This window comes from Pagrus major, chromosome 6 (genome assembly GCF_040436345.1).
Source record: "Pagrus major chromosome 6, Pma_NU_1.0".
NCBI lineage: Eukaryota > Metazoa > Chordata > Actinopteri > Spariformes > Sparidae > Pagrus > Pagrus major.
The window spans coordinates 23,844,068-23,869,045 of NC_133220.1; the positions used below are offsets into that span (position 1 = coordinate 23,844,068).

The 24,978-nt window shown below is 39.7% G+C and overlaps 1 protein-coding gene across 4 annotated transcripts in view; it reads right to left on the reverse strand.

Moving 5' to 3' along the window:
• cpne5b (copine Vb) overlaps nt 1-24,978 on the reverse strand; it is a 124,126-nt gene that overhangs the window by 37,492 nt on the left and 61,656 nt on the right. For all 4 annotated transcript variants that reach the window (XM_073468462.1, XM_073468460.1, XM_073468461.1 and 1 more), the window contains one exon: nt 6,039-6,102. In XM_073468462.1, the coding sequence (XP_073324563.1) occupies nt 6,039-6,102 (64 nt within the window). The remainder of the gene's footprint in view (nt 1-6,038; nt 6,103-24,978) is intronic.

Sequence of the window (24,978 nt, forward strand, 5' to 3'; positions counted from 1 at the left end):
CACAGGGAGCTGCCTACAGACAGCAAGGAGTCATTTGTCATTACTTAACAAGTTAAGGCCACCTTCCTTATCTTCTTTCCCTCTCTTTTTCTCTTCCCAGCCTCATCACTTTGGCCTTTAATTGAGTCAGTACCCCCCACCCCCTCTCCCCTCTCCTTCCCACCTTTGCCATATATCTTTTTTACACGTTTAACCCCAAGAGACACAAATGCCGGCTCACACTAATTCATGCCTATGTGATTCTAATGTAAATGCACTGCTTTGGCCCCTGCGCTATACATTTACCACCTCATCTCCCCATCTCTCCTCTCTTTATTAGTGCAACACACAGCGCTCATCTCTCCTGTCACAAACACTCCGTCATTGCTCCCCTGAGGGTGTCAATGTCTCCATCCAGCCTATCCCCCCTCTTTAAATATTGATACCCTGATTCTCTCCATATTAGCAAATGGCTGTTGATCACAGACCTTTGCAAGAATGTATGTTCGTGCCACAGAGCCTTAATGAGGCGGGAGCAGATGCATATTTAATACCCCCAACACATTCCATCACCATAAATGCTTTTATGTGCCTATTAGCTCTGCAGAGATTTCCTGGTGTGTCCTTCCATTCACTGACTGAGAGCAGCAACGTGGCCAAATTGTGCCTGTTTGAACATGGAAGCCTGCATTGTGAGCAACATTAATTGCAAGCGAGTAAAACCTTGTGCTTTGTTTCCACATGTGTAGATTCTAATCCACATGTGAGAAAAAAACATGGGCGGTGTATAATTAACATGTGAAAATATAAATTTATGAGGCCAATCACTTGTAAAAATGTCCATTTTACATGTGTTTAAATGCAGAATTCATATGTGAGGAAGCAAAAGCGTTGTAGTTGCGTGTGCCATGTTTTGTTTCCACATGTCTAAAAGTCAGTCACACATGCAGTATGTAATGCACATGTTACAGTAATATGTTAACATGTTAAAATTATATTTTAACAAGTGGACATTTTCATTCATATCTGATGAAAGCCAATCACAGGTGAAATACTTTTATTGGGACAATAGCCAATCGCATGTGAAAATGTGATTTTTGCATGTTCACAGCTCCATTTACTCTTATTTTTGTTGTTAATAACTTGGTTCTTGTACTACATATTTTGAAACATTTGACAGAATAGAAGTTCAAGACCTTGTACACATTAATACAGATATGTTTCAAGGTGGATATTTTCCCCCTCCGTTGAAAAAAAAAAAAATCCTGTCCACACAACCTTCATTTTTACAAAATATCTCCATACACAAAAGACAGCAAAGGTGCCGGGCCAATAGGTGGCGATAAAGTCTACATCGCCAATACGTCAAAAACCAGAGAAGAACATTCTGAGCATGTGGATTGAACTTTCCCCCCTTTGGGAGCAGTGACTTATAAACATAAACAGTGGGCCAAAACGCATAAAAAAGCTTTGTTTAAAGAAATACCCACGTATGTGTGTACAGGGCCTAACTGAGCTGATAGCTGAGCTCTGGGGAAGACTGGAGCCATAATATCATATTCATAACAAGTCCACAGCAGTCTAAACTGTAAGCTCTGACACTGTTTTCATGTGTAGAGAGACTACAGTCACAGGCAGTACTTGTTGAAGTTAGGTACTTGTTGAAATTGAACACACAGAGACAAACATGCACACTCCCAGTGTCTAGGGACAGAAGACAGGGCAACGGAGATGAAATGAAATCTGTTGCTGCGGCAGATATTTCTACTTTCACATGTTGGGATGACATAAGCATTGAACTGCTTGTGTGTCAATCAGTACACAGCATGAGAGCCAACAGCTCCCTGGAGGACTGAAGGAGTGTTTTTTAAGAGAATGAAAGAGAGTGAGAGTCCTCTGTGTGGGAGGGTTGTGTGAAATGGCAGACGTGTGGTGTGTTTGTGTCCTCAGGGCGAGGGTAGGAATACAGATAAAGTTCCCCTCACTGCTGGAGCGGAGTGGATGTGTTTGTGAGCAAAGTGTGTGCTGTGCCATGCCTGGCTATGTGTGATAAAGACACAGAGGACACTGTGGTAAGAACGCGCACAGGAATTAAAATAGGCATCGGCATATGTGAACAGAAACACTCTCGCTCTCACTCACACTCTGTCACACTCTCAGCCTCACACACATTCTTTTGCTGATTTTGCCACACGGCACAGAGCCAGACAAAAGGTGCAAGCTGCAACATTAAAAAGCTATTAAGCTATCATTAGTGGCACCATGGCTGCTAGTGCAAGGCCACAGGCTCTGACAATCTACTGTTACAGCATCTGAACATACTGTAATGAACCCACTGTGTTTCTGAGATTAGCTACAGCCCATATGCCAGAGATAAGTCGGGGCCCCTTCCCGGTACTGCCACCACACAGGGAGAGCCAAGAACCGGGAGGGGTAATAGTAAACAAGTAGTACAACAACAACATCAGCAGCAGCAGGCAAGTGATTTATATTTGGGGTTGGTAAAAGTGCTATATTTCAAGATAAACAACGGTGGAGAAAATGCACAATCAGGCGTATTTGTTAGAGAGAGAGTGTATACTAGAGGGACGGAGCAAGAGTTTGTTTGCAGTGAGAATAAATCTCCCAGCATCTGCTGCTGGGTTTGATTTATTTCACCCACATTTTATGTTTGTATGGTCTTTGTTAGTTTATCTTTTGAATCCACAATAGACCTAGGTCACCTTCAGACAGTTAATTCTTCATAAATACACCGCTGTGCACTGCAAAGGATATTGTTGACTGATTAATTGTTGCCGAGCTGACGATAATAATAAAATGCAGTTCCGGTCATTAAATGTGAATATTGCATTCGCTGTCAGTAACTGCAATTGCTTTGTTTATATTTTGGGAGTTTATGTGTGTTATGACTCTGATTTAAACTGGTCATGAAGTAGGACAATTGTTTTAAAAGATATCTAAAAATTCCAGTTACCCTGCAGACTCCAGTGTCTTTTCGGTGATATCTTTCAGCATTTTATTTTTTACAGTGTAGCTGTTACTTAAAGGGGCACTATGTAGTTTTGAAGAAGAAATTCAAACTCTGAATTTTAATATTTACATTATTAATGAGGTAATAATACAATCTCAGAAATATATTGTTTTCTATAAGTGAATAAACAAGCTGTTCTCAGAGATAAATAAGGTCCCAGAACACTCTTTGAAGCTAGAAAGGTGGCAGGGTCCGCCAAATATAAACAAGGGAAAAAAGTATGAAATTGTGTTAAGCAATTAATGTTAAACCCTTTAAGGTTTGTTTATTCAGTTTGTTTCGGCATAAAAAAATCAGTCATTGAAGATCTTTCTCTTCTGATTAAAATGCATTCGCCAAAACTACAAAGTGCACTTTTAGAGTTATAGCTCAGCAGACTTATAACATTCAGTTCCCCAGCTAACTTTGTTCCCTTGAGATGTTCGGGAGTAAAAAGGAAAGAATGTTCACTGCTTTTTGTCCTTTAAGGTTTTTCAACATATTAAATACGGCGACACAAAAGTTTAAATACATCCCAGAATTATTCAAAATCCACCAACCAGGGTTGTTTGATGACTCTTTTCAAACTGCCACACGATAAAGACAAACACAATTTGCACACTACATACTGTCACAAAGGAGGCTGGCTGATGAGCTTTCGTCATGAGCGTGTACAAATGTATTACATTTCCCTGCTGCAGGGTACGTCAGCAAAAAACACAAACAACACTCACACACGACCACATACGCACTCCTCTTGAGACGACGTCAGAATGGAAAGTGATGAATAATGTCAGTTCATGAATGCTTAATGTGTGTTAACCTTCTCAGCCAAGTCAGACCCAACGACAGGTCCATCATTACAAAATCATGTTGTGCAGACAAGCATTGTGCAAAACTCAGAGGGCTTTATTTTAAATTCTAGTCTTGGTACAAAAAGTGTCAGGCTGGATTACAGGGAAATGTGTAATATTATGCACTAGGAATCTTGGATTTAAATATTTTACTAAATGTGAGGATTGTAGCCTCAGTGTCGGAACAAAAGAAAATACAGTACATCATGTTTTTGTCATTAAGTTGAGATATAGATGCTTGGTCTCACTTGGGGCAGTGGCAACAAGCTGTGAACACACTGACACATCGACTCAGGAGTTAATTTAGCAAATTTGTTGGCAGATAGTTTCTTATTTACACACCTGGCAGACGAGGAGCTGAATCAGCAAACTGTGTCAACCTGATGAATATAAGTTCATATCCATTCTCCTCCTAGCTCTGTTTTGGTATTTACCAACTTTTGAAGGAAACGTCTGACTTTAAGCTGCGAAATGGTGCTGCGTTCAATTTTGTTCACTTTCAAATTGCTAACTTTACTGTCACTCAGTATGGAGGACCAAAACTGGCAAAATCAAAAATAAAACAAAAAAATAATAAAAACAAAAATAATAAACAAATGAATACATGACTCAATAAATAAGAATAAATAAGTAAATACGTCATCAAATGCATCCAAAATAATACTTAAAACCAATGCAGGCATACAGAATATAAATTTGCTCTTGTATTTCCTATATTGCCCTATTTATTTACTTTCCCAGGTGTTTTACCATTTTATTTATTCATTTATCAATTAATTTTTTATTAAGGTCTTTATGTATTATCTTGCAAATGTAAAAGGACAGGAATACAGAAATAGCTATGAGTAAGTACATTTTGAAAAGAATAAATACAATTTTCGTTGCATTTAATGGCTGCTGAATAGAGCTCTGTAGATCTGACTTGAAATGCAGATTTTAGTGATAATTATCTGTAGGTTCATCATAATAAGCGACAGCTGTAACATATAAGTAGTCATGTGATCCTTTGTAAATTAAAAAATATTTGATTATAACAACTGTCAACGACAATGATCCATCTGGTTTTGTATTCCAGGCTGCGCAGGTGACACCAAATGCAACGAAGCATTTTGCAGCACTTCATGTTAATGCAGGTGTGTTTGTATGTAAATGAGTATCAATGTGGGTTGTGAACAAGCATGTGAAAGTATGAATTGTGTATTAATGTGTATGCCTGTGTGTGTGTGTGTGTGTGTGTGTGTGTGTGTGTGTGTGTGTGTGTGTGTGTGTGTGTGTGTGTGTGTGTGTGTCTCTCCAAAGCTACAAGGCTACAAGGGACGAGGTCAGGCTGGGCTGCATTTTAATTAACCAGTGCTCAGTCTCACACTATCATCAGCCATGCTGTTCTCATAGCTAAGAGCTGCTACACATGGGGCGTGAAATAATCCTGTATTGATTCACTTCACTGTCTTTGTATCTGTTTCTGTCTGTCTTACTCTTCCTCTCTCACTATTCTACACACACACACACACACGCACGCACGCACGCACGCACGCACACACACACACACACACACACACACATGCACGCACGCACGCGCGCACGCACACACACACACACACAAATGTCTGTTTCTCTCCATCTCATCGCTGCTCGTTTGCTCTTTCATTTTCATCATGCCATTATTTCTCTCTCTCTCTCTGTCTGCCATTTGCTCTGTTGCACTCTCTTGCTTTTCAATATCCTCCTCTGATCTGCGTGCTGTGAGCCGGGTGAAGCATCCAAAGGTTTACAGCACAGTGTGGGTTGAGAGGACAGTCAGCACTCACCCCATCATGTTCCTGGGCCATTTCATTAGACAGGGGGAGTCTCCACAGTGTGAGAGCAGCTCAGAGGGGTGCGTGTGTTTGTGTGTGTGGGTGTGTGTGTGTGATTGGCACTGTTGGGAGGTTTGTTCGTCGTTAGTAGTTAGGTAAGTGTGCAGATAGACAGATACAGTAGATACAAAGACCAATACTTTAATACGTAGATGCAATTTTTTGATACCCTGAGCAGACTAAACAGGAGTTTCCTTTGTCTGTGGCTGTGCGGCTTCACGTTATTTGCCCCACTGAGCCTCTACACGTTTTGTTAAAAGTCTGTTTAACCAGGCTTTGCTGATTGATGTTTGCCTGCTAATGTGTGTTTGGCAGGGCAGATTATTATGGTTTACTCACTCGACAATTGCTCAGCTCCTCTGCAGACAAAACGATAGTGCCACATTTCTTCCCTGGGATCCCTCTGGGGAGCAAAGAGAGAAAACAATAAGAGCTTCACAGAAATGAGAGGAAACACATCTTCCGTTTGTCCAGTGTTGGTGATCAATAAAGGCCACTGCAGTGATAAAAGCATGTTCATTATCCAGCTTGTTTATGAGTTCTCTTGATCACAGTCAACAACAAAGTCAGTTTCATGTAGCTCATACTTGACATTTTTTGACAGTTAAGTGTCACTCTCAGCTTTAAATGGCTGTACACGTTTTTTCTATGATAGCTGTTTGGACAGATTTATAGCTAGTATAATGTAAATGTGTCAGCAGGTTTAGATCACAGCTCATATTACTCAACGTTTCCCATAGAGAAAGCCATGAATGGTCTAATTACCCTCTCTTCTTGAGGAGAACTTTTAAACTAAGTTGTAGTGACAAATCAATCCATCATCTTTTGACTTGTTCATAACGCAGGAGGCAAAGTCTTCAACATCAGCTGCTTCTAGTCTGATTTAATTTAAAAGATGGTGCTGATTGTAAGATTATACGAGCAGCTGGTCTAATTTCTTTCTTGATTCCATGTTTTTGTAGATCATGTGTTTCCTGCAAAATCAAATATCGTGGAATCAAGCCACCAAGACAGGAATCTACTACCGTACACTTTAAAATATCAATTTGCAATCATACATATATTTTCCTTCTTTTTTTCTGCTATCTATTAATTATAATCTACATTTCATATATTGAGGAAGGTGATGGCTGAAGCTCCCTGCATAAGGCAAAATAACAGTGCCGGTTTGAACCTCGACATCCCTGTGTTGCTGCAGTAAGTATTATCATCTAATGCAGATTGAGGTCATGTGCTTATCCACATCTGTCACATCTCTCAATTTTAAAAGAAAAAGGAGATGGCAAGATTTGAGAATCAGAAAGGCCATCAAAGGCTCAACCCTCTTGTCTCGCTTATTACACATGACTCAAACAGAGTGCAGAGGGGGAATATCATATGTTTAAAGCCTCCAGAACATTTTTTTTCTCTGCCTTTTCCCTTACTTTCTCACTTCACTCTTTCCTATTGTTTGGAGTACAACTGGAGATATATTTGCCTTTATGTCTCCATATAGATCTACAGTGTGTGTGTGTGTGTGTGTGTGTGTGTGTGTGTGTGTGTGTGTGTGTACCTGTGTTCAGATATTTAAAGTGCTGTCAAAAAAGACTAAATCGCCATCCTTTAGTCCGCTCAAGGTGAGAGGTGGAATTGAATTGTAATGCCCATGAAATGGAATTCATGTATTAGGACGTGAGAAGATGTAAGTGGAAAAGATGTAAAAACATTTTTAAAAAAGCTTCAAGATCTGGACTGTACTGCTAAAGATATCTTTACATGATCTGAAACTGCAATATTTTTTTCTTCGTTTTTTTGTTGATGACACCTGAATTTATCTATATTTAGCCAAATAACCACAATCTAGCTGGTTATTACATAAAAGCTATCTTGGCCATTTAAATTAATACAAAAACATGAATGTCATGCCCCATAACTGTGATGTCATTATATAGACTGACTTCCCACCACTCCTAACTGTGACTGACTCCCTGCATCCCTGTAAAAAGACTTCAAAGTCACTTTGTCATGCCAGCAAACTAGTTAGCTGTGGTGACAGCGGAAAATAAGTTTACACAGTAACTTCAGAGACTTATTTGTACCATTGACTCCTGTCTGCAAATGTCATCAAAACATTCTTCTTTTGTGCAGAAGTTTATAGGTTATAATTTGTCCAAGGATGGTTCAACTGAGGTAGGTCTTACAATAGGCCACAGCTCATTCAGTAAGCTACAACAGCCACCTCCACTTTGGACTCTCTGGCTATCCCTCCATGTTTGATTTGGAGAAAGTCACCAACACCTTCATATCCATCCACCATTGTTAGTGCAACTCTTTACACTCTGGTGCCATTCAAACCTTTTAATTCCGTCTCCAGCTTGTTCAGAGTGCTGCGCCAAGGCTTTTAACATTATCAAGAAAGAGAGACCATATTACCCCAACAACTCTCATCCCTCCACTGGCTCCCCCTTATAGTTATAGAACTGAGTTTGAAAGCTTGTTTTTGTCAGGAAAGCACTGAATAGACTTGCCACTGCTTATATAAGAGAACTCCTGTCCTCATAGAACGCTGTCAGAGAAATGAGATCCTGACCCTACAGTAGGTCGAGGTCTAAATGTTTTTTAGTGGTTTTCTGAGTACACAGTGTCTGTTGTCTTCTGTCTGTCTGCTGGTTCGTCGGTTGTGTGTGTACAAGATAAAGTTAAGATTTTATGATATTCTTAGTAATCTCTCTTTTCTTATCTGTTCTGTAAAGCGTTTTGAAACAACTGTATTTTTGAAGAGCTCAAATTGAGTTTTAAACTGTATCCAGACAATCCATCTTACCTTTTTGTCAATATAAGACACTTTTAGGCGACTGTATAAAATATGCTCTCACTTAACTCATTGGCATTGCTCGTGTTTCCCCACAAAATTTATCACCTTTCATTTATCTGCCTGTGTTACATCAGTGTGTCAGATATCTTGGGCCATTATCCGTCTCACCTGGGGACAGTGAAGTTTATTGTGGCCGTTCTGCATGTATGTTAATTGCCTCATTCATCAGCTGTGTGTCACAGTAAGAGGAATGTGTCTTATTAGTTTGAAAGTGTTAGGGCCGCACTGTGGTCGTGGGCGGCCTCGATGGGGTTCCTTTCACAGTTCAGTGAACTGGAGACTGAAGTCTTTATATAATGCTGGTTTCAGACCAGATACAAGAGTGAGTAGTTTGTGTGCTAACTATTCACACTTGCTAAAAATCAACAAAGCAGCTAATTAGGATGATAATATGAACTTTCCAGTGCATGCCACGGATAAGATATTTTATTCAAGTTCTAGCAGGAGAGTCGAGTTACATAACTCTGGGAATTCAGAGGTGCAGAAAATGTACTTTTCCACCATTCCTCTTTAAAATAAAATAGTCGCCATATACGGTTCACCTCCGACTAATGCCAGAATCCAGGTGCATGCTGGTATGGCTCATACAGCTGCCCAATAGAGTGCATCCACCCTGCTTGGTTTTATTCATAGATATAGACTAAGTTTAAAACTTAACCCAGGTAGGATGGCTGCCATATGGATTCATCCCAGAATGAAAAGTCTTCATGACATGTCCTATCTAGTATTCTATATCTATTGTTTTCCTGCGCAGCCTTTAAACACATTTCATTAACAGCCTCAAAATGGTTGCCCGTTCTCACTCTCAACACGTTAAAAACAGCAGACTGACCAGTGGTCCGATGCTTTTAACGCCTGATCCACATCGCTTGCCTGAGCAGCGCGTTACAGTTGCATTGCTGAGCTTCTGTGCCTTACGCATGTCTGTTTGGACACACAGACAGCTTTGCTGCTGCAGTGCTGCTCCTCCAGATCGTTGCGTGGTTCAAACGGGCTTTCTGGCTGCTCTAGACTGTTTACATGGGTGCCGAAATGTAAATTCACACACACAATTTGTGGACCGGGCATATGTTTGACACTGCAGGTACCCATCTAGAGTCACTTCTTGAAGCTATCTTCTGTAGCAGTAGTATAAACAGCAAGAGAGTCAAAGGGGATAGTTGGGATGGTTGTTTGAATCAAACATAGGTCCTTTCACCAGGAGAGCAGGGTCTGAGTCGTGCCAGAGGTTTTCTATGAGCTAGATGAGAGTGACAGTTTGGCAACGAAGCTGCACGCAACAAACAAAGGTTAAGGCTTACATTATATTAACAGTGGTACTTCTGACAGCATTTTTTCCCGTAAATGTCCACAAAAGATTGACGGACTTGACTTGACGAACTCAGGATTGACTACATTCTCAGGTCAAAAGACTGGAAAAAGTGCTCTCCAGCTGTGTGTATAAGTGCTTTCTGCTCTTTGTGCAGAGGTGAAGGTGTTTTAAGAGGCAGATGGAGAGCTTTGATCCACACAGTAAAAGCTCCCATCGATCTTCAGGTGGGGAAACCATTTTGGTTGCATGGGCATGTCATGCGGGAAACTGTGAAGGGTTTTCTATCACCTAAGATCTTACACACTCAGACAATTGGCACCCCATCAGCCACTGGCTCAAAAATACAGCCCCTTTTAAAAGGCACATATGTGTATAAATCGTCAGAAAATTGTCAGGAAATCTAAATTTCCCGAAGAACAAGCTGATAAATTGCTTGTTTTCCGAACCAGCAGTCCAAAACCAAAAGATATTCAATTGATTTTCAAAAAAATGTGTCAAAAGAAAGAGTCTGGAGCTACGTTTGCAATTTCTGCATGAAATTGCAAAGCACCAAAAATCTTCAAATTAAAGCGTACACTTAAAAGGCTATATTTTTTTTAGATGTGCCTTCTGTGCCGTTTAATAGTACAATGCTCTGCTCCCTGCTGGTGCCACGCACTGCTTCTCCACACAGGGGGAGAGCTGATGGTCATCTATTGCAGGTAATACACTGAGTAGCAATAAGTACCTCAGACAACCCCACATCAAAAGACCTGAACTATCACTTTAATATCCTTTGCTCTCTGCATCAGAGGTTGTAAACAACCATATTCTGAAAATATAATCATCATAACTCTGCTCCTGGATAACTCACAGACAGGAAAACAAATCAGTTGGTGTTGAACTGCAATCTGTCTCCTGCTGGATTCGATCCCTCTTGTGTGCCTGTGCTTGCCAAAAATCCCACCCATCTTGTTGCTAAAGAATATATTGGAAAAAGGAGATGAAAATGATCAAATAAGATCTAATTTGCACCTTGCTATTGATTTACAACACCAAAAAAAAGAAAAGAAATCAGACTTGATTTATAATTTGCCTCAGTGACGGAGGACAGACCTCCCGAGGGTGCCACACACAAGATACGGCTCCCTCATATTACTGTTAACCTGAAACAGTAATCTAATGAATGAGTCGAGCTAATTCTATTCTTTGAACTGCACCTGGACAAATTAGAAAGCTCTTCTTGCGTAGACTTAGGACGCCTGAAAAGAAAGAAAATCTATTTTTTGTCTTAGAAGAGTCGAAGCAGTGGTGCATGCATAATATAACCTATCCATTAACACAATGCTTCAAAGAGCCACAGGGTACACACAGGAGCGCTTTTGAACCTCCGATATTAAACAAAGGAGCGTTGTACATTAACACACACATACATACACGGAAACACTGAGAGACAGAGACACATTATCTCCCATTAAAACATGTAAACTTAGAAATTACACTTGCACAAAATCCCTAAAAGCATAAAGACCCACAGACACACAGAGACAGCCGTGCACGTACACACTCTTCATTTTTTGTTCACAGTGGTGAAAATCTGTAATTACAGAAATCTCCAGGGAGTCAAAGGATAAAAAAAACTAATAATTTTGCTGTAAATAAGGAACAGCTAAATTAATTTTGCCACGGGGGATATGAGACCGGCAAGAAATGGAGGGACGATTGAAAGTGTCTAACTGTGGGCAAAATTAGAAACTATTCTCTCTTTTCTTTACAGCTTATAATTAAGAATATAAGAGTCTACAGCCTTGCTAACAGCTCTGAGATGTTTGGTAATTTTCTCCCAATGGCTATGCTAACATGCTGATGCTAAGCAAGTAAAATGCTTAACCTTTTCACTATTGTAGTTTATTGAGTCATACCCTCGTAAGACCCAGCAATTGATTTTTTTTCCTCTTTGGGAGATGTGAGTCTGAGACCTCTAAAGTCAAGCACACATTTTATGGCAGTAAGGGAGGCTAGTGATCAAATACATAATGATATAATGTTAATATTCTTCAATTTATAAAAATATTAACTAACATTTTAAAAGTTTAGAAGTACATGTTAATTGTAACCCTTTCAAAATACATATTTTAACACATCCTTTGTGGGGGACAACGGAATTTCGTCTTTTTTTTGTTATTTATGTTTTTCCATACTTGAGGAAACAGAGCACTGAATGTGGCAGGAAAAATGTGTTGAAAAGTATTGAGGGTGAGTCAGACATTGAGCTGTCAGGGGAATGCATTCCCAAAAAGAAGAGGTGGTCTGTTGAGCCACAGCCCAACAAGGAGGTGAAAAGGTGTGCAGCGCTTCATTTGCCCTCCCAAAAAAGTTGAAGGCAGCAAATTCTCTCAGGTGCAGGAGAGAAGGATCCAGTGGGAAGATGTTTGTGAAGTGTCATGTGAACATGTTTCTTTGTGTCTCAAAGACCAAGAACTGTTTCTAAATGCACCATTCATGCCATGTGTTTTGACTTATTTCCAGTTTCCAAGATTTACCCACTTAGCAGATTGTTGAATGATTTAAAACTAAACGTGTTTCTTTCTCATTAAAATGTATTTGTTAAAATGACAAATGATGATATTTTTTAAATGTGTTTTTATATTTGTATCCAGTATTAATCAAATGAGAAAGAATGGAATAGAAATGCAGAGCAAATTAAAATTCATCTTAACCTAATAACCTTTTTCTGGAAAAGATTGACCTGATGTCCACTACAAGGGAGATGCTATAAAACATACTATAAACATTTTTTTGGAAAAGAAACTTTTTGATAAGTTTCTTACATTCCAATAACTTAAACTATGTGAAATAAAATCAAAAGTAGATGAAAAGTCAAAGGAAAACCAAACATATTTTTGTGTGTGAGACCTGAAATGTCAGGACCTAATTTCATGATAATTAATCTAAAAGTTGTCAAGACTTTCACTAAGAACCACAGATCTCAAACTCATGGCATTAGAGGAAAGGTCAGGGCATCACCAACGTCAGTCGGCTTCTTTCTCTGGGAGCCATCAATGTTGGAAAATGTCATCTCAATCTGTCGAGTAGCTCTTATATGGTGTTATATAAGATATATAGTGTTATAGTCATATTTCAGTCTTGACAAAAGTGGTGGACTGAGAGAAAAGACAGATGGACCAACCAACAGATTGACACTGGCATCTCTAGAGTACAGTATAGTATGTTTGCATTATTTATAAAATGTAATCATAAAGTTAAAATTTTTACTGTTGACCAAATGGTGGGCCAAAAATGTCAATGCTATTCAGTGAAATATGAAAACAGAGAATTCAAAACAGTCTTGTAAAACTAAAGACGTATGCAGTGAAGAGCTACATTAGATGTATGGTCTCAGGGGACCTTTTACATTCAGTCTAAAAGTTCTTAATTCAAGTTTACAGTCCAAGATTCACATTATCTTTGAATGAATATACTTGCAAATACTCCAAAACAAGCAAGGGGTCAAGTAACAGCACCAAAGCGCCTGAGAAACTCGAAGCACAAAAGTGTGTATCCATGGCTAAGGGCCATTGTACATAATCAGACTTCTTGAGAGTGAGACTGAGCTGGAGGCCTTCCAAAAGAGCACTCTACCAAACGGATACGCAGCTGTAAGAATAACCTAATCATTGATTCACCCTGTGCAACAGCTTGACCGAGAGCCTGGAAAAGTCACCAGTGATTAACGTGGAAAAATGAGAGGTTTCAACTGAGGGAGAAGGGCAAAAAAGGGTGAAGAATGAGCAGCAGGGACACAACAGCTATGTGAGGTGTGAAAGTATTGCACAAGTTGCAGGTTATTGTAGCAAAAGGAAAAACTCAAGGACTCAATCACAGAGAGGCAACGGAGAGAGTCAAATCAAATCTATGAAATTGTTACTTTTATTCAGTTTTCAAATTCGGCGCAGGGAGAAATAACTCACAATTTTAAGCAATCTCTTTCTCAGTGTGCCAAAGTAAAGAAAGTGTTATTTTAACAATAGCCATTCAATGTATCTGCAAATGCTTATGCCATTTTTCATCATTGGTAACCAAAGTCATTGTACCTGTACACAATAGGTGTACAAATAGGTGTATTAGGCACACAGATCCACTTATAACAGGATACAAGGGCATGTTGAATGTGTTACGAAACAAATACAACTTTTAGAACTATTTTTGGGGATTTTTCATATAATTCATTGCCTGATATTGGTGATCTGTTGCCCATTTGATCGACTACTGTTAATCACCAAAAGATGTCCATTGTCAGGATTTCTGTTCGGATCGATTGTGGCCAGTGAGTCAAGTTGTTTCGTACAGCCATTGTATTTTCCATTTGGGGAAATGCATAGAGATTATAGATGATAGATTATAAGAATCTCTGAAACTATTTCCTGCTATTACCTTCCAGCATTTACACTAAAGGCCAGCAGCTCAGACATAAAGAAGTCCTATTTCTTGTCTGCTGCCTTTGAATATGTCTCTGTTTCATCGCTCTAGTGCCTGCAGTTTATCTACAGTATAAGGAGAACTTCAGTTTTGCTCTCGGAACTGAGCCATAGAAAATTGCGATACATCATCCCTCAATCTACTGACATATTTATTAGACTCAAAGCAATAAATGGACTGACATATACCGCCCACTCGATATTTTCTCACAACAAAACATGTTTTCCACCTTAACTCCTACAATACAAATGATTACATCCTGCCACTCAGTGAAATTATTAACGACCACAGATGGCATTGCCCTCGCGAACCTCATCATTAACAATGATGAGTTCATGCACAGGAGACAGGCAACTCATCAACAACAAGGGCTGCTGTCATCACCCTCTTGTGGAGGTTTTTTCAGAATTCACTTTCATGACAAGCCAGAACAAAGGCCAGGGAAAGGACCAGGACAACTTCATGTTCCTAAAGACCACCATCAATGACCGCATTAATGGAGAGCATTGACCAATTGAAATGAATTGATTGTGATTTACACTTCTGAGCACGTTGTTTGCTGTCAGCTGCCTGACTCCAGACCTAAGGATGAGATAGGAAAGACACCAACCATAGGCTGTTATCGGAGCAAATCAGTACTTTAGACATGGCTGGTACAGCAAAGCAGCGTCAAACTGACACTTTTTACAAGGAATGAAACAACTTCATGTATTGAATTTAATGCCCAATTTACAAGAAGGAATTCATTATTTAGAATTTGCCATCGCCGTTTCGCAAAGTTTGTTAAGTTTCTCTTTAATCAACGACTAAAATCATGCAATTTGTAAGGGAGTCTGGAGATAGTGTATTCATGAACATCTGCTGCTAACATTGGCAAGTTAAGACAGCCTAAATACTTAATTACATTACAGTATACCAACAGCATGTAATCCATTCTGAAGAGCTTCATAAATTTTATGAAATACTTTGTACTTGCACAGAAACTCAACAAAAGAAGCATAGCCGTCAATAATTTGCACAGTGCACACAGTCAGTTCAATATGCTGCATGTTGGTCAGTGAATTGCCTTCCAGCTGCATCAGTGTCCGGGTTTGTCTCATTCCCACCCACAGGTCACCTAATCCATTCCACTCCACAGCTTTTTTCTAAAATGGTGATCAAGAATAAAAGACGGCAGTGTGTTTAACCTCCTGGTGGCTTTAACTGGTCTTCAGGCCACAAATTTCACACTGTGTCTGAGCTGAGTAGGAGGCAGCAAAGCAAAAGCGCCATAGGGGAGTCCTTCAGGGAGCCTATCGGAGGTGGTGATTATCGGCCTCCATTAAAAAGGACCAAATGCTCATCAGCATGTTTCGGGAGGCATAAACACAAATGGCTGCTGATAGCGAGGTTTAAACTCTTGAAGGCACTTACTGATGATGAATACTGCCTGCTGTTGTTACAATACCATAACTGCTACTTGTAATAAACCGCATTTTATGGACACTTATGCTCACCTATTTTTGCAAATTGGGTTATCTTGTGAGGAAAACAACACATTGAGCACAGATTGTTTTTATGGTTATGTGTTTTGGAAATGGTCAAAGAAAGCAATTTGCTGGTCATTTAGAAATGTGCATGAAGCATATTTGGCGTCAATGTAAATAAAACTTTAAAGTAAAAGATAGAGGCGAGATGTAAGTGTTTGAAAATACTGATGGGGTGTTGCACGAGAAAATTTGACAGAGCCGACAGGTGTGTGTTTTTTTTATTTTCCAGACTTCTATAACAAATTCTGGATGAGGGCTTCAGTACGGTTGACTCAACACAGCTTTCATCATCTGATCATTTCAGGATCACATGCAGGTCTGACCACTGTCATGTCAGATTCTCTTTGTACAATCTAATGAATCAAACCACATCTATGCACAGCCTGCATGGTGCTTGGGATGATTTGAAAGTCGTGCTGTGCAGCCAAAAGTTGTTCAGACAAAGCACTTTGCTTTACATTCTAGTTCAGAACTCAAAGCTTCAAAGACGCACAAAAATGTCACAGTAATCTGGGCGAGACATACATAAAAAGATTAACAAAAATCATATAAAATATTTCCATTTGATGTTTATTGTGCAACCATAATATGCCCAAGGTTTTAAGATCCATAGCTTTAGCCAATTTTTGGAAGTCATACTGTCTTAAAGAATGGAAACACCTCTGAATGTAGCGAATTTAAGGGTATAAAGCGTCTATGAGGTAAAGGACATAGAGAGGCAGAGTAGCAATATGCGACGCATACAAATTAAAACAATGTAGTCACTGGTGAAAGAGGGGGACTATGGTTTCTAGTCCAGTGCCACAGACACATTATCAGTGTTAAATACCCACTGAGTTGTAACACAGCCTCTGTTTAACATACTGTAGGGGGTATTTATTTGATCACCAGCTCGTTCCAGCCTGGTATCCTTGGAAACTACATCCTTATGAATCTGCAACTCACGATTTATATCTATTGCAAATCTTCAGTGCTTACGGGGAACTTGTGTGCCATATACATTATGTGGCAATGCATTAAGTAGAAGGGGTGGATTTCAGTGTGGTGAATGGATGTGTGACCAAGTCCAATGTTTTTTTTTTGTCCATTTGTAGATGTTTCGTAGTCTTCGTAGTTGTTTTGTTTTTGTTTTGAGTCTTTGTAGTTGTTTTGTTTTTGTTTTGAGTCTTTGTAGTTGTTTTGTTTTGAGTCTTTGTAGTTGTTTTGTTTTTGTTTTGTGTCTTTGTAGTTGATCATGTCTTGTCGTGGAACTTTTGCGTATCTTTGTGCAGTTTTATGTCTTCTTGTCATCATTTTTTTTCTCCCTGTGGTAGTTTTATGTCTCTTGGGGGTACTTTTGTGACTCTGTAGTCGTTTTGTATCTCTTTGTGGTAGGTTTGTGTTTATGTTGGGTTTTGTCTCTTTGTAGTACCTTTGCATCTCTGTAGTTGTTGTGTCTCTCTTTGTAGTTGTATTATTGATTTTGCAAAAAAAATGTTAATAGTCACTTCAGACACTCTGGCCCAGTAGGTCCATTCAGTTATGAATTCATGGCCATCATAAGATTTATTTCTAACCTTAACTATATAGTATTTTCCATGTGCCTATATTGTACAAAAAATATTGCTATTTGATTTTTTCAAAAAAAAAGATGAAGAAAAAGAAAAAGAAAAACGTGAAAAAAGGTTTTGCAGGATCATCCAATATATAATAATGTTCTTCCCGAGGAGACTTTACAAAATCTGACACCTTATTGACGTAATTCCCCTTTTCTTTTCCCTCACCCCCCTTGGTGACCCACCCTCAGCATAGCATGACAGTCGAGATACCAATTAACAAAAGCAGAGGGACAAGTCTTTGCCATTTGTGTTTTCAACTCATTTAAGCTTCCATTCAGACTAATGAGCCAAAGAGGAATTACTGAGGGGATTTACTTTAAATTCACTTGTAATTAGGGCATTCAACAAAGCACTGGTTATATAAGTGCATACTTTCTCTGGTATGCAGTGTGTGACCAGTCTTAACATGATGCATGATACACTGTCACTATTCTAGCATGACTCTCCTATAGATGGTTGTTTTAAACTGACATGTCCTCGGTGTATAGTGTTCTTTGAATGTTAAGTAAGGGAAGTAACAAATGAGGAGGACTGAGGACAGGCATGTTTGGGGCATGAGTTCCTGCTGGGTTTGTCTCATTAAGTTTAATATGGCAAACATCTGTTGTCTTGGAGCTTGGAGTTACTGGACAGCTCTTTAATGAAGGGCCCAGTGTTGGATGCAGCATAAACAAAGTTTAATATCTCTTCCTCTACACACATTATCTCTAAAAGCTTGTGTTTATCTCCCTGTGTGTTTGTTTGTGCTGTTAAGGGGCATCTCAAACGGATTAAAAACAGTTTTTTCTACCTTCTAAATGGTGGTTAAAGCTATAATTAGTACTGGGCAGTAGCTGATGGTGGTGTTTTTACTCTACCAAGGGATCAACTTAAAATCAAAATAATTTTGTTTCTGGTTTTTCTGCTTAGATTTTCTGTTGATTACATGTAATTTCCTTGTGGCAATCACTTCTTTCTCTATTTGTTACACTTCCCAGGGATTAGTTTTGATCTGTTAGCTTCATCGACTCACATTAGGTGGAATAACTTCACAAACAAATCATCAGTGGTTGATAGAGGAGCTATTCCAAGGTGACGGTTGAAGGTACCGGTTTTCAATCTGCAACATCTGGTTCCATTTAAACCCTTTTTCTTTAGCACTGATGGATTGATAAAGATCCACAGATCATTGGTTTCATGCAATGATGACTGTCGCCAACATTTTCATATTCTTCTTTAAAAAGAAGAGGGGTATTACAACAACAGCTTGACTTTATCCTGGTGGCTTTTTTATGCAGGCTAGAGTTAAGGAAGTTGAAAAAATATTCACCAAAAATAAAGATTCCACAGTTCATCAAAAATCCCTTCAGTTATCCAACAATTAAAAAAAAAAAAAAGAAAAGACAGAAATTGGGTTTGTTACAAAGTTTGGTTTCTCAAATCTTTTCAGAGTAAACCCTCTTCCCAAACAAATCAATAAAGGATGGCTGAAAAAGAAAATAAACCCAACATTTCCGCCGGTGCCTGACGGTTGATTGGCTTCGACAGGATAATTTTCTGGAAGTACAGCTGCAGGCTGCCGGTAGGCCATGTGTGTTTTTTTCTTTTCCCCATTTCGGACCTGTGCAATTAGGCAGGGTTGGAGAAAAAATAAATAAATTGAAAGCTCATGTTGATGGATTTTCTATAATAACTGAAATCATGACACCCCTAATTCTTCTTAAACCAGAGTTTTTTGGGTTTTTTTGGCCCCTCTTATTATTAAAACTGGTGGTCGTGACAGTGAAAATACTGCTGCAAAGAAAGAATGAAGCAGCAAAAACATTCATTTAAAGTCACTTTACAGGAGCTGTCCCTTCAGTACCACCACAGCTCTGCACAAAAACAGCACCACCAGTAGATTATCACTAAATTTCTACACAGTTTTACCACATTGCCTCCGTCAGTGACCCTCTGCTTGAATTCGTATTTTACCTATTTGCTAACAGCAGGTACTGCCCGGTGTATGATGGATTTTTTTTAATTCATTGATGGCGGTAATGATATCCTTAATGATTTTAAACATTTTAGGAAATACTTTGAATTTTCAAAAAATCTCTACCTTGCTGGATGATGTTCACTTTTGTGGCCTTGACGATTTGCAACAGGCGTGATAGGAAACATCTACACTTCATCACATCACAGAAAACAGTCCATAAATGTCTTCAGTGTGTATGACAACGGATATTTTGATCTTGAGCTGTCAAATTTTGACACAACAGAACAATAAACAGTCAGTCAGGTTGTAATGTCACACCTGACACGTTCATGAATTGCTGTCTTCGGTCTATCTTTAGCTCTTATTGTGTGTGTGGAGCTGTGTTGTTTTTGCAGAATGGACTGAATTTGAATCAGAGCGAGGGCGGGACTGGTGAACCATATTCCCAGTAGGAATAGAGTGCTTTGCTGCACCTATTACCCATTAACTTCCCAAACAGCCTATCATAGACAATCCCATATAGAGCTAAGTATCTACACACAAAATAGTCAAATCTTGCCTGGTGAAGGAAGATACGAAGGATTACCAGGATTCAGGAGGGATTTCTCTGGAAATTCCTCTGACAGATTTCAGCGTGGGAAGCCAAACATGTCTCTCTGACAAAGGAGCATCAACGTTTGTTGGAAAAGATACTGCGGATTACAGTGTTTAATTTATCACTCCTCTGCCACTGTATTATTCAGGAAACAAACTGCTCACACTTTCATGCATTCGTAGAGAAGGAGGCATGTCTCTTCCACGCCACCAGCTCAGTAACCTTTCAAACCGAACACGAGCACAACCATCCAAACATACAACGATGTGCAGTGAAGCAGGGCCGCTCTAACACAATTACTGACTTCACTAACTCTGCCGAAGGGGAAAGTGAAACACTATTTCATTGCCTTAAGGACAGAGAACAGACACAGCCCCTCCGCCTGAGACATCCACCTCCTCAATTACCCACTGCTGATTCTACAAAGCCTCAGCCATTCGAGACCTCATTTGACTTTATTACAACGGCCACCAGAGAGACGGTGCCATTAATCAAATAGAAGAGGGAAAGAGTGAGCAGCCACCCAGGGAAGCCAAGAGATGAACTGAAATGGCTGCTGTACCTTCTCTTCTGCCTGAGTGAGGGAGAGAGAGAGAGAGAGAGAGAGAGAGAGAGAGAGAGAGAGAAGCAGCATCCATCATGCCTCAAACGAAGCACACGCTGCATCAAAAGGCAGCGCTGACACGTCTGTCAAGGTGGAGGAGCTGTGGTTTATAGTGCGTTTCATTAAAACCTGGAAATAAAAGCAGTCAGAGGCAGATATGTGCTAATTAGGGGCAGTGGTACTTGATTGATGTGTTAATATTCAGTTTTTGGTTAATATTGCATTTCACTCTGAAGTCTTTTCATCTGGCAGGACAGAAGCTTACAAAGCAAACATCTGGAAATATAACTTCAAAACAAGCCAGATGAAAAGTGTGTCAAAGAAAAGTCGATTGTCAAAGCAGAGCACATTAAACAAACTTGACAAATTACAAATGTGTTTTCTCTGACTATTTTCTCTCTTCTTTCCTCCTTTGTTTGCAGCCACAAACACAGAGGGTGAAATGAAAAAAAGAAAAACACAGAAAAAGGCTTTTTTCCCCCCCTCTGGAGGAGCAAATGACACCTCAGGCAATTAGCATCGTAACAATGGCAGCCAATCTCGGTAATGCTTTGTTTTCCATCAATGCTGCTGAGTCCTCAAATTCGTTTTGGAGGGAAATCAATGCTATTTGCCAAAATAGCTGTCTCCAAATGTTTAAACAGGCTGAGCTTAGTGTGGGAGGGAGGAGTGTGTTCTGTAGATTTCCAAACAGATGACTGCGAGGCTTGAATTCAGAGCGCAGCGTAACCTGATAAAACAGTAAATCCTCAAAAGCATTCCTGTTTTTGTTAATTTAGTGTGGGAAACCTCCTCTGTCAAGTTGATGGATAGCTCCAATTGAATCCACAATGACAGAAAAATTGTTTTCCCGACGAAGGGCTCGGCTTGGAGAGAGTGAGCCGTGATCAATGGCTGCCTGCAGAAACAGGAAACTGAGTTTTGCTCAGAGATATTAGACACAAGGGTATCAATAGATGATGAGCTCTCATCCAGACAACAAAAACTTTTCCCTTCAAAAGAACATGCAGGGAAAAAGCCATTTTGTTGTGAAAGGGTCTGCAGGGGTGATCTCACCTGCTTCAGGATCCTGCTCACTACCAGGATGAGAACAACAGTGCGGTCATGTTCAGACTGACAATAGTGCTCCCTGGAAAAGTGAAGCCCTGTCATTCATTTCAATGAGACAGCTACAGTGATGCAGCAGGGGTGCTAAAGCAGTGTCAAAAAGTTCAACCTGCACTTTTTCAATTCATTATCATCTGGCAGCACTGTGCTGGAAGCTTTGTGCAAAAGTACATTCCTGGAAGATGATTTTGGAACATACAGTACCTTTCAGTCATCAAGATGGCGGATACAATGAATGCCCCAGAGTTGTGAAATCTTGTTTCATTGTATCATCATGAATCACATTACACCACTGCTGAAGACACCTGGATGGTTAACTCAGCATCTATTAGAACTGACTTTAAAGTTATTTTATAAAGCTTTAAGTGACCTCGCTCCACCTTACATCAGAGATTTTCTTTCATTTATCTGTTCTAGCCAGTTTGCTAAGATTGTCCACTGCTTTTCGTTTAAATGTTCCTCGTGCCTTGGCCACACTACACGACTTACAAAGTCGTCAGATCGCTGCGCTGTTCACACTGCACAACTTTCTGAAGTCTTGCAGTCATTGCGGTTTTTACACCACGTGACTGATCAGTGACAGGGGGTCTCACACATTACAAGATCAAAACACGGGAATGACAACATCCAAGCTGTTTGTGCGCTGATAACAAGAAAGCGCCTGCTCGCGTTGTGGTTCAGCAAGGACAACACGATTACAAACACTAAAACGCTTGTGTGAATGTATTCTGATAGAAACTATAGGCTATTATTGTACCCACTCCACGCAAATAGATGCATGACCTGTCTGCGACTCAACCAGATATTTAGCCCCTCTAGAAATCCAGTGGACGTCGGCAACACGCAGGCAAGCTGTCACTGAGCGCCTGGATGACGTCTTTGAACAGTCAGTCATTCGCTGATGGAAGATCAGGGCTAAAATCCTGTAGTGTGAACTGTTGAGAATCCCTTCTGTGTTAATACCCCTGAACTGTGGAAGTCATTGGCTCTGGATGTTAGAATGGAAAGCTTTCTCTGTATTTTCAAAAGGAAATTAAAGACCTGTTTTTTTAATCAGGCTTTTATTTTTGAGTTCAATTGTGCTGCAATTTCTAATCTCGATATCTGTCATAGACGATTTGTTGTTTTTTCCAGCGATGTACACAAACATTTAATGAAGAGATGCTATCTCAGAACTGGTTCAACTGACAGCTATATTCAGTTAGACATCATCTACTGTACATGCAGCCGACAGACTGCAGAAACCGAAATGTGTGAAAACACACATCCTGCTCTGTTGTTGTGGAGTTTCAAATTATGTTACAGGGATTTCTGTGCTGAGGTAAATGAATCAAACTCTGGGGCAACAAAACAAATTAAACTGAGCAGCCAGAAAGAAAACTGTTATCCTTGTTATCTTTCCTGATCAAATGTTCATTATTTTGCTTCACGAAAGAGGTAATATGTTTTTTTTAACACCTTATCACACTCCCTCATTTATTTTTTCAATTTAAGTTTTATTGCTTTGTTTTGTTTTTTTCATATATTCTCAAATATAAACGAGTGCTTCAAGGTCTCATTTTTTTTTACTCTTATCACTATTATTACTACTGACACAGAGCTTCTGAAAAGGCATGGCAGGTATCACATTTTGTCTCTGTCAGTCACTCTGACCTCTAAGAGAATGTGAAAAATGTAGAGCAGAATAGAGCGATGGATCAGTCACACAGCATTGTTTCCCTGCTAGTTTCCGTCTCCGCACATATTGTGTGTGATGGAGGTTCTTATGTATTTATCACAGGCTAATTATTTAGTTATGGTCAAATTGTATAAGCCAATCTGAACATGAAATTGCCTAATGAACAATATGCCAACACCTGGTCCCAGAAGTGCAGGAAGGCTGCTGGTAAATCTGATATAAAATGCATTACAGCATCTGTTACATCAAGAAAACTTAATTAAAGAGCAGTGTGTGGTGGAAAGTTTGATAAAGACAAGAAAGTGAAAAAGTGATTAAAGAAAGAAAATGCATATCATTTATCACAATGTTGACTTTAAAAGAGACCTATTTCCTTTTCCCCCCCTTTCTTTCAGTGTGTTATAAAGGTTCTTGTGCATGTAAAAGATCATGTCAAAGTCTGCACTCTCCCACAGAAAACACTGCTCCTGAAACGCCTCATCAGTAGTCCCGCCTTTAATTAATTACATGACTTTGTGACATCACACTGTCACCATGTCTCACATTTGCTAAATTTATGCCTAGTGGCTAGTTTGACACGTAAGAATAGATTTAGCAGAGCTGCTCTGTTGTTGTCAGCGGTGCTGAGCATTAAAGCATGTAAACCTATTCCAGAAGTACCCAAACTAAAATTATGAACCTGAAAATGAGCATAATATGTCTCCTTTAATGGTGACAAATCTTTAACCTCTGGCAGTGTAAGGCTAACTGCTCCACTTTTACAACATGAAAAAACAAAACAATTATAGCTTTGGTAATTATAGGACTGCAGTGTCAGAAGGCAAAATAAACTTTTAACCACTCACCATGCTCGCTATGCTACTGCATATATATATGTGCCAGATGGAAGCTGCAGAAAACTGAGTTAGACAGTCTTCTCTCTCTGTGCCTCACAACTCACTCTCACAGCAGAGAGGCAATGAAAGATGCATCAAAACCCCATCTGTGGATTTTGTGTCAGTTCCTCAAGATGTAGTTTTGCCAGAGATGGCTTTTTTACAATCATGAAATTATTAATAATTATCAACTTTGAATGCATAAGATCCTCTACTCAGTGTCGTTCCCGTTTGATTTCAGTCTTTGCTATCAGAGAGATTCTTGGATCAACCTGGTGATGTTCCTGAGAGGCAAACCCGTCTCTGGCATGCACATTTCCATGGAACTCAGCACCCCTGAACCATCCGTTTCACTTCACCTAGTCCCTCAACACAAGCTGCCCTGGGCATTACAGCCGTCACTTTTCATCACAGCATCAAAGCCTTCCCTGTCAGTTGTAAAGCAGAGGCTGGAGGGCGCAGTGGAAAATATTTCTTCCCTCTCTCCTTCCTTCCTTCCTTCCTTCCTTCCTTCCTTCCTTCCTTCCTTCCTTCATGGAGATGCCGGTTCGCTTGAACCTCAAAGATTAAAGGAGCACTGACTAATTCATGAAACAAAATGCAGCCACATTGAGAAAAGATCTCTTTCCCACAGTTGGACCTGTTGAGGCTAATGTAGCTGGTGACTGACACAGACAATAAAGTCATACATCTGTTTCAGAAAAGCAAGCTG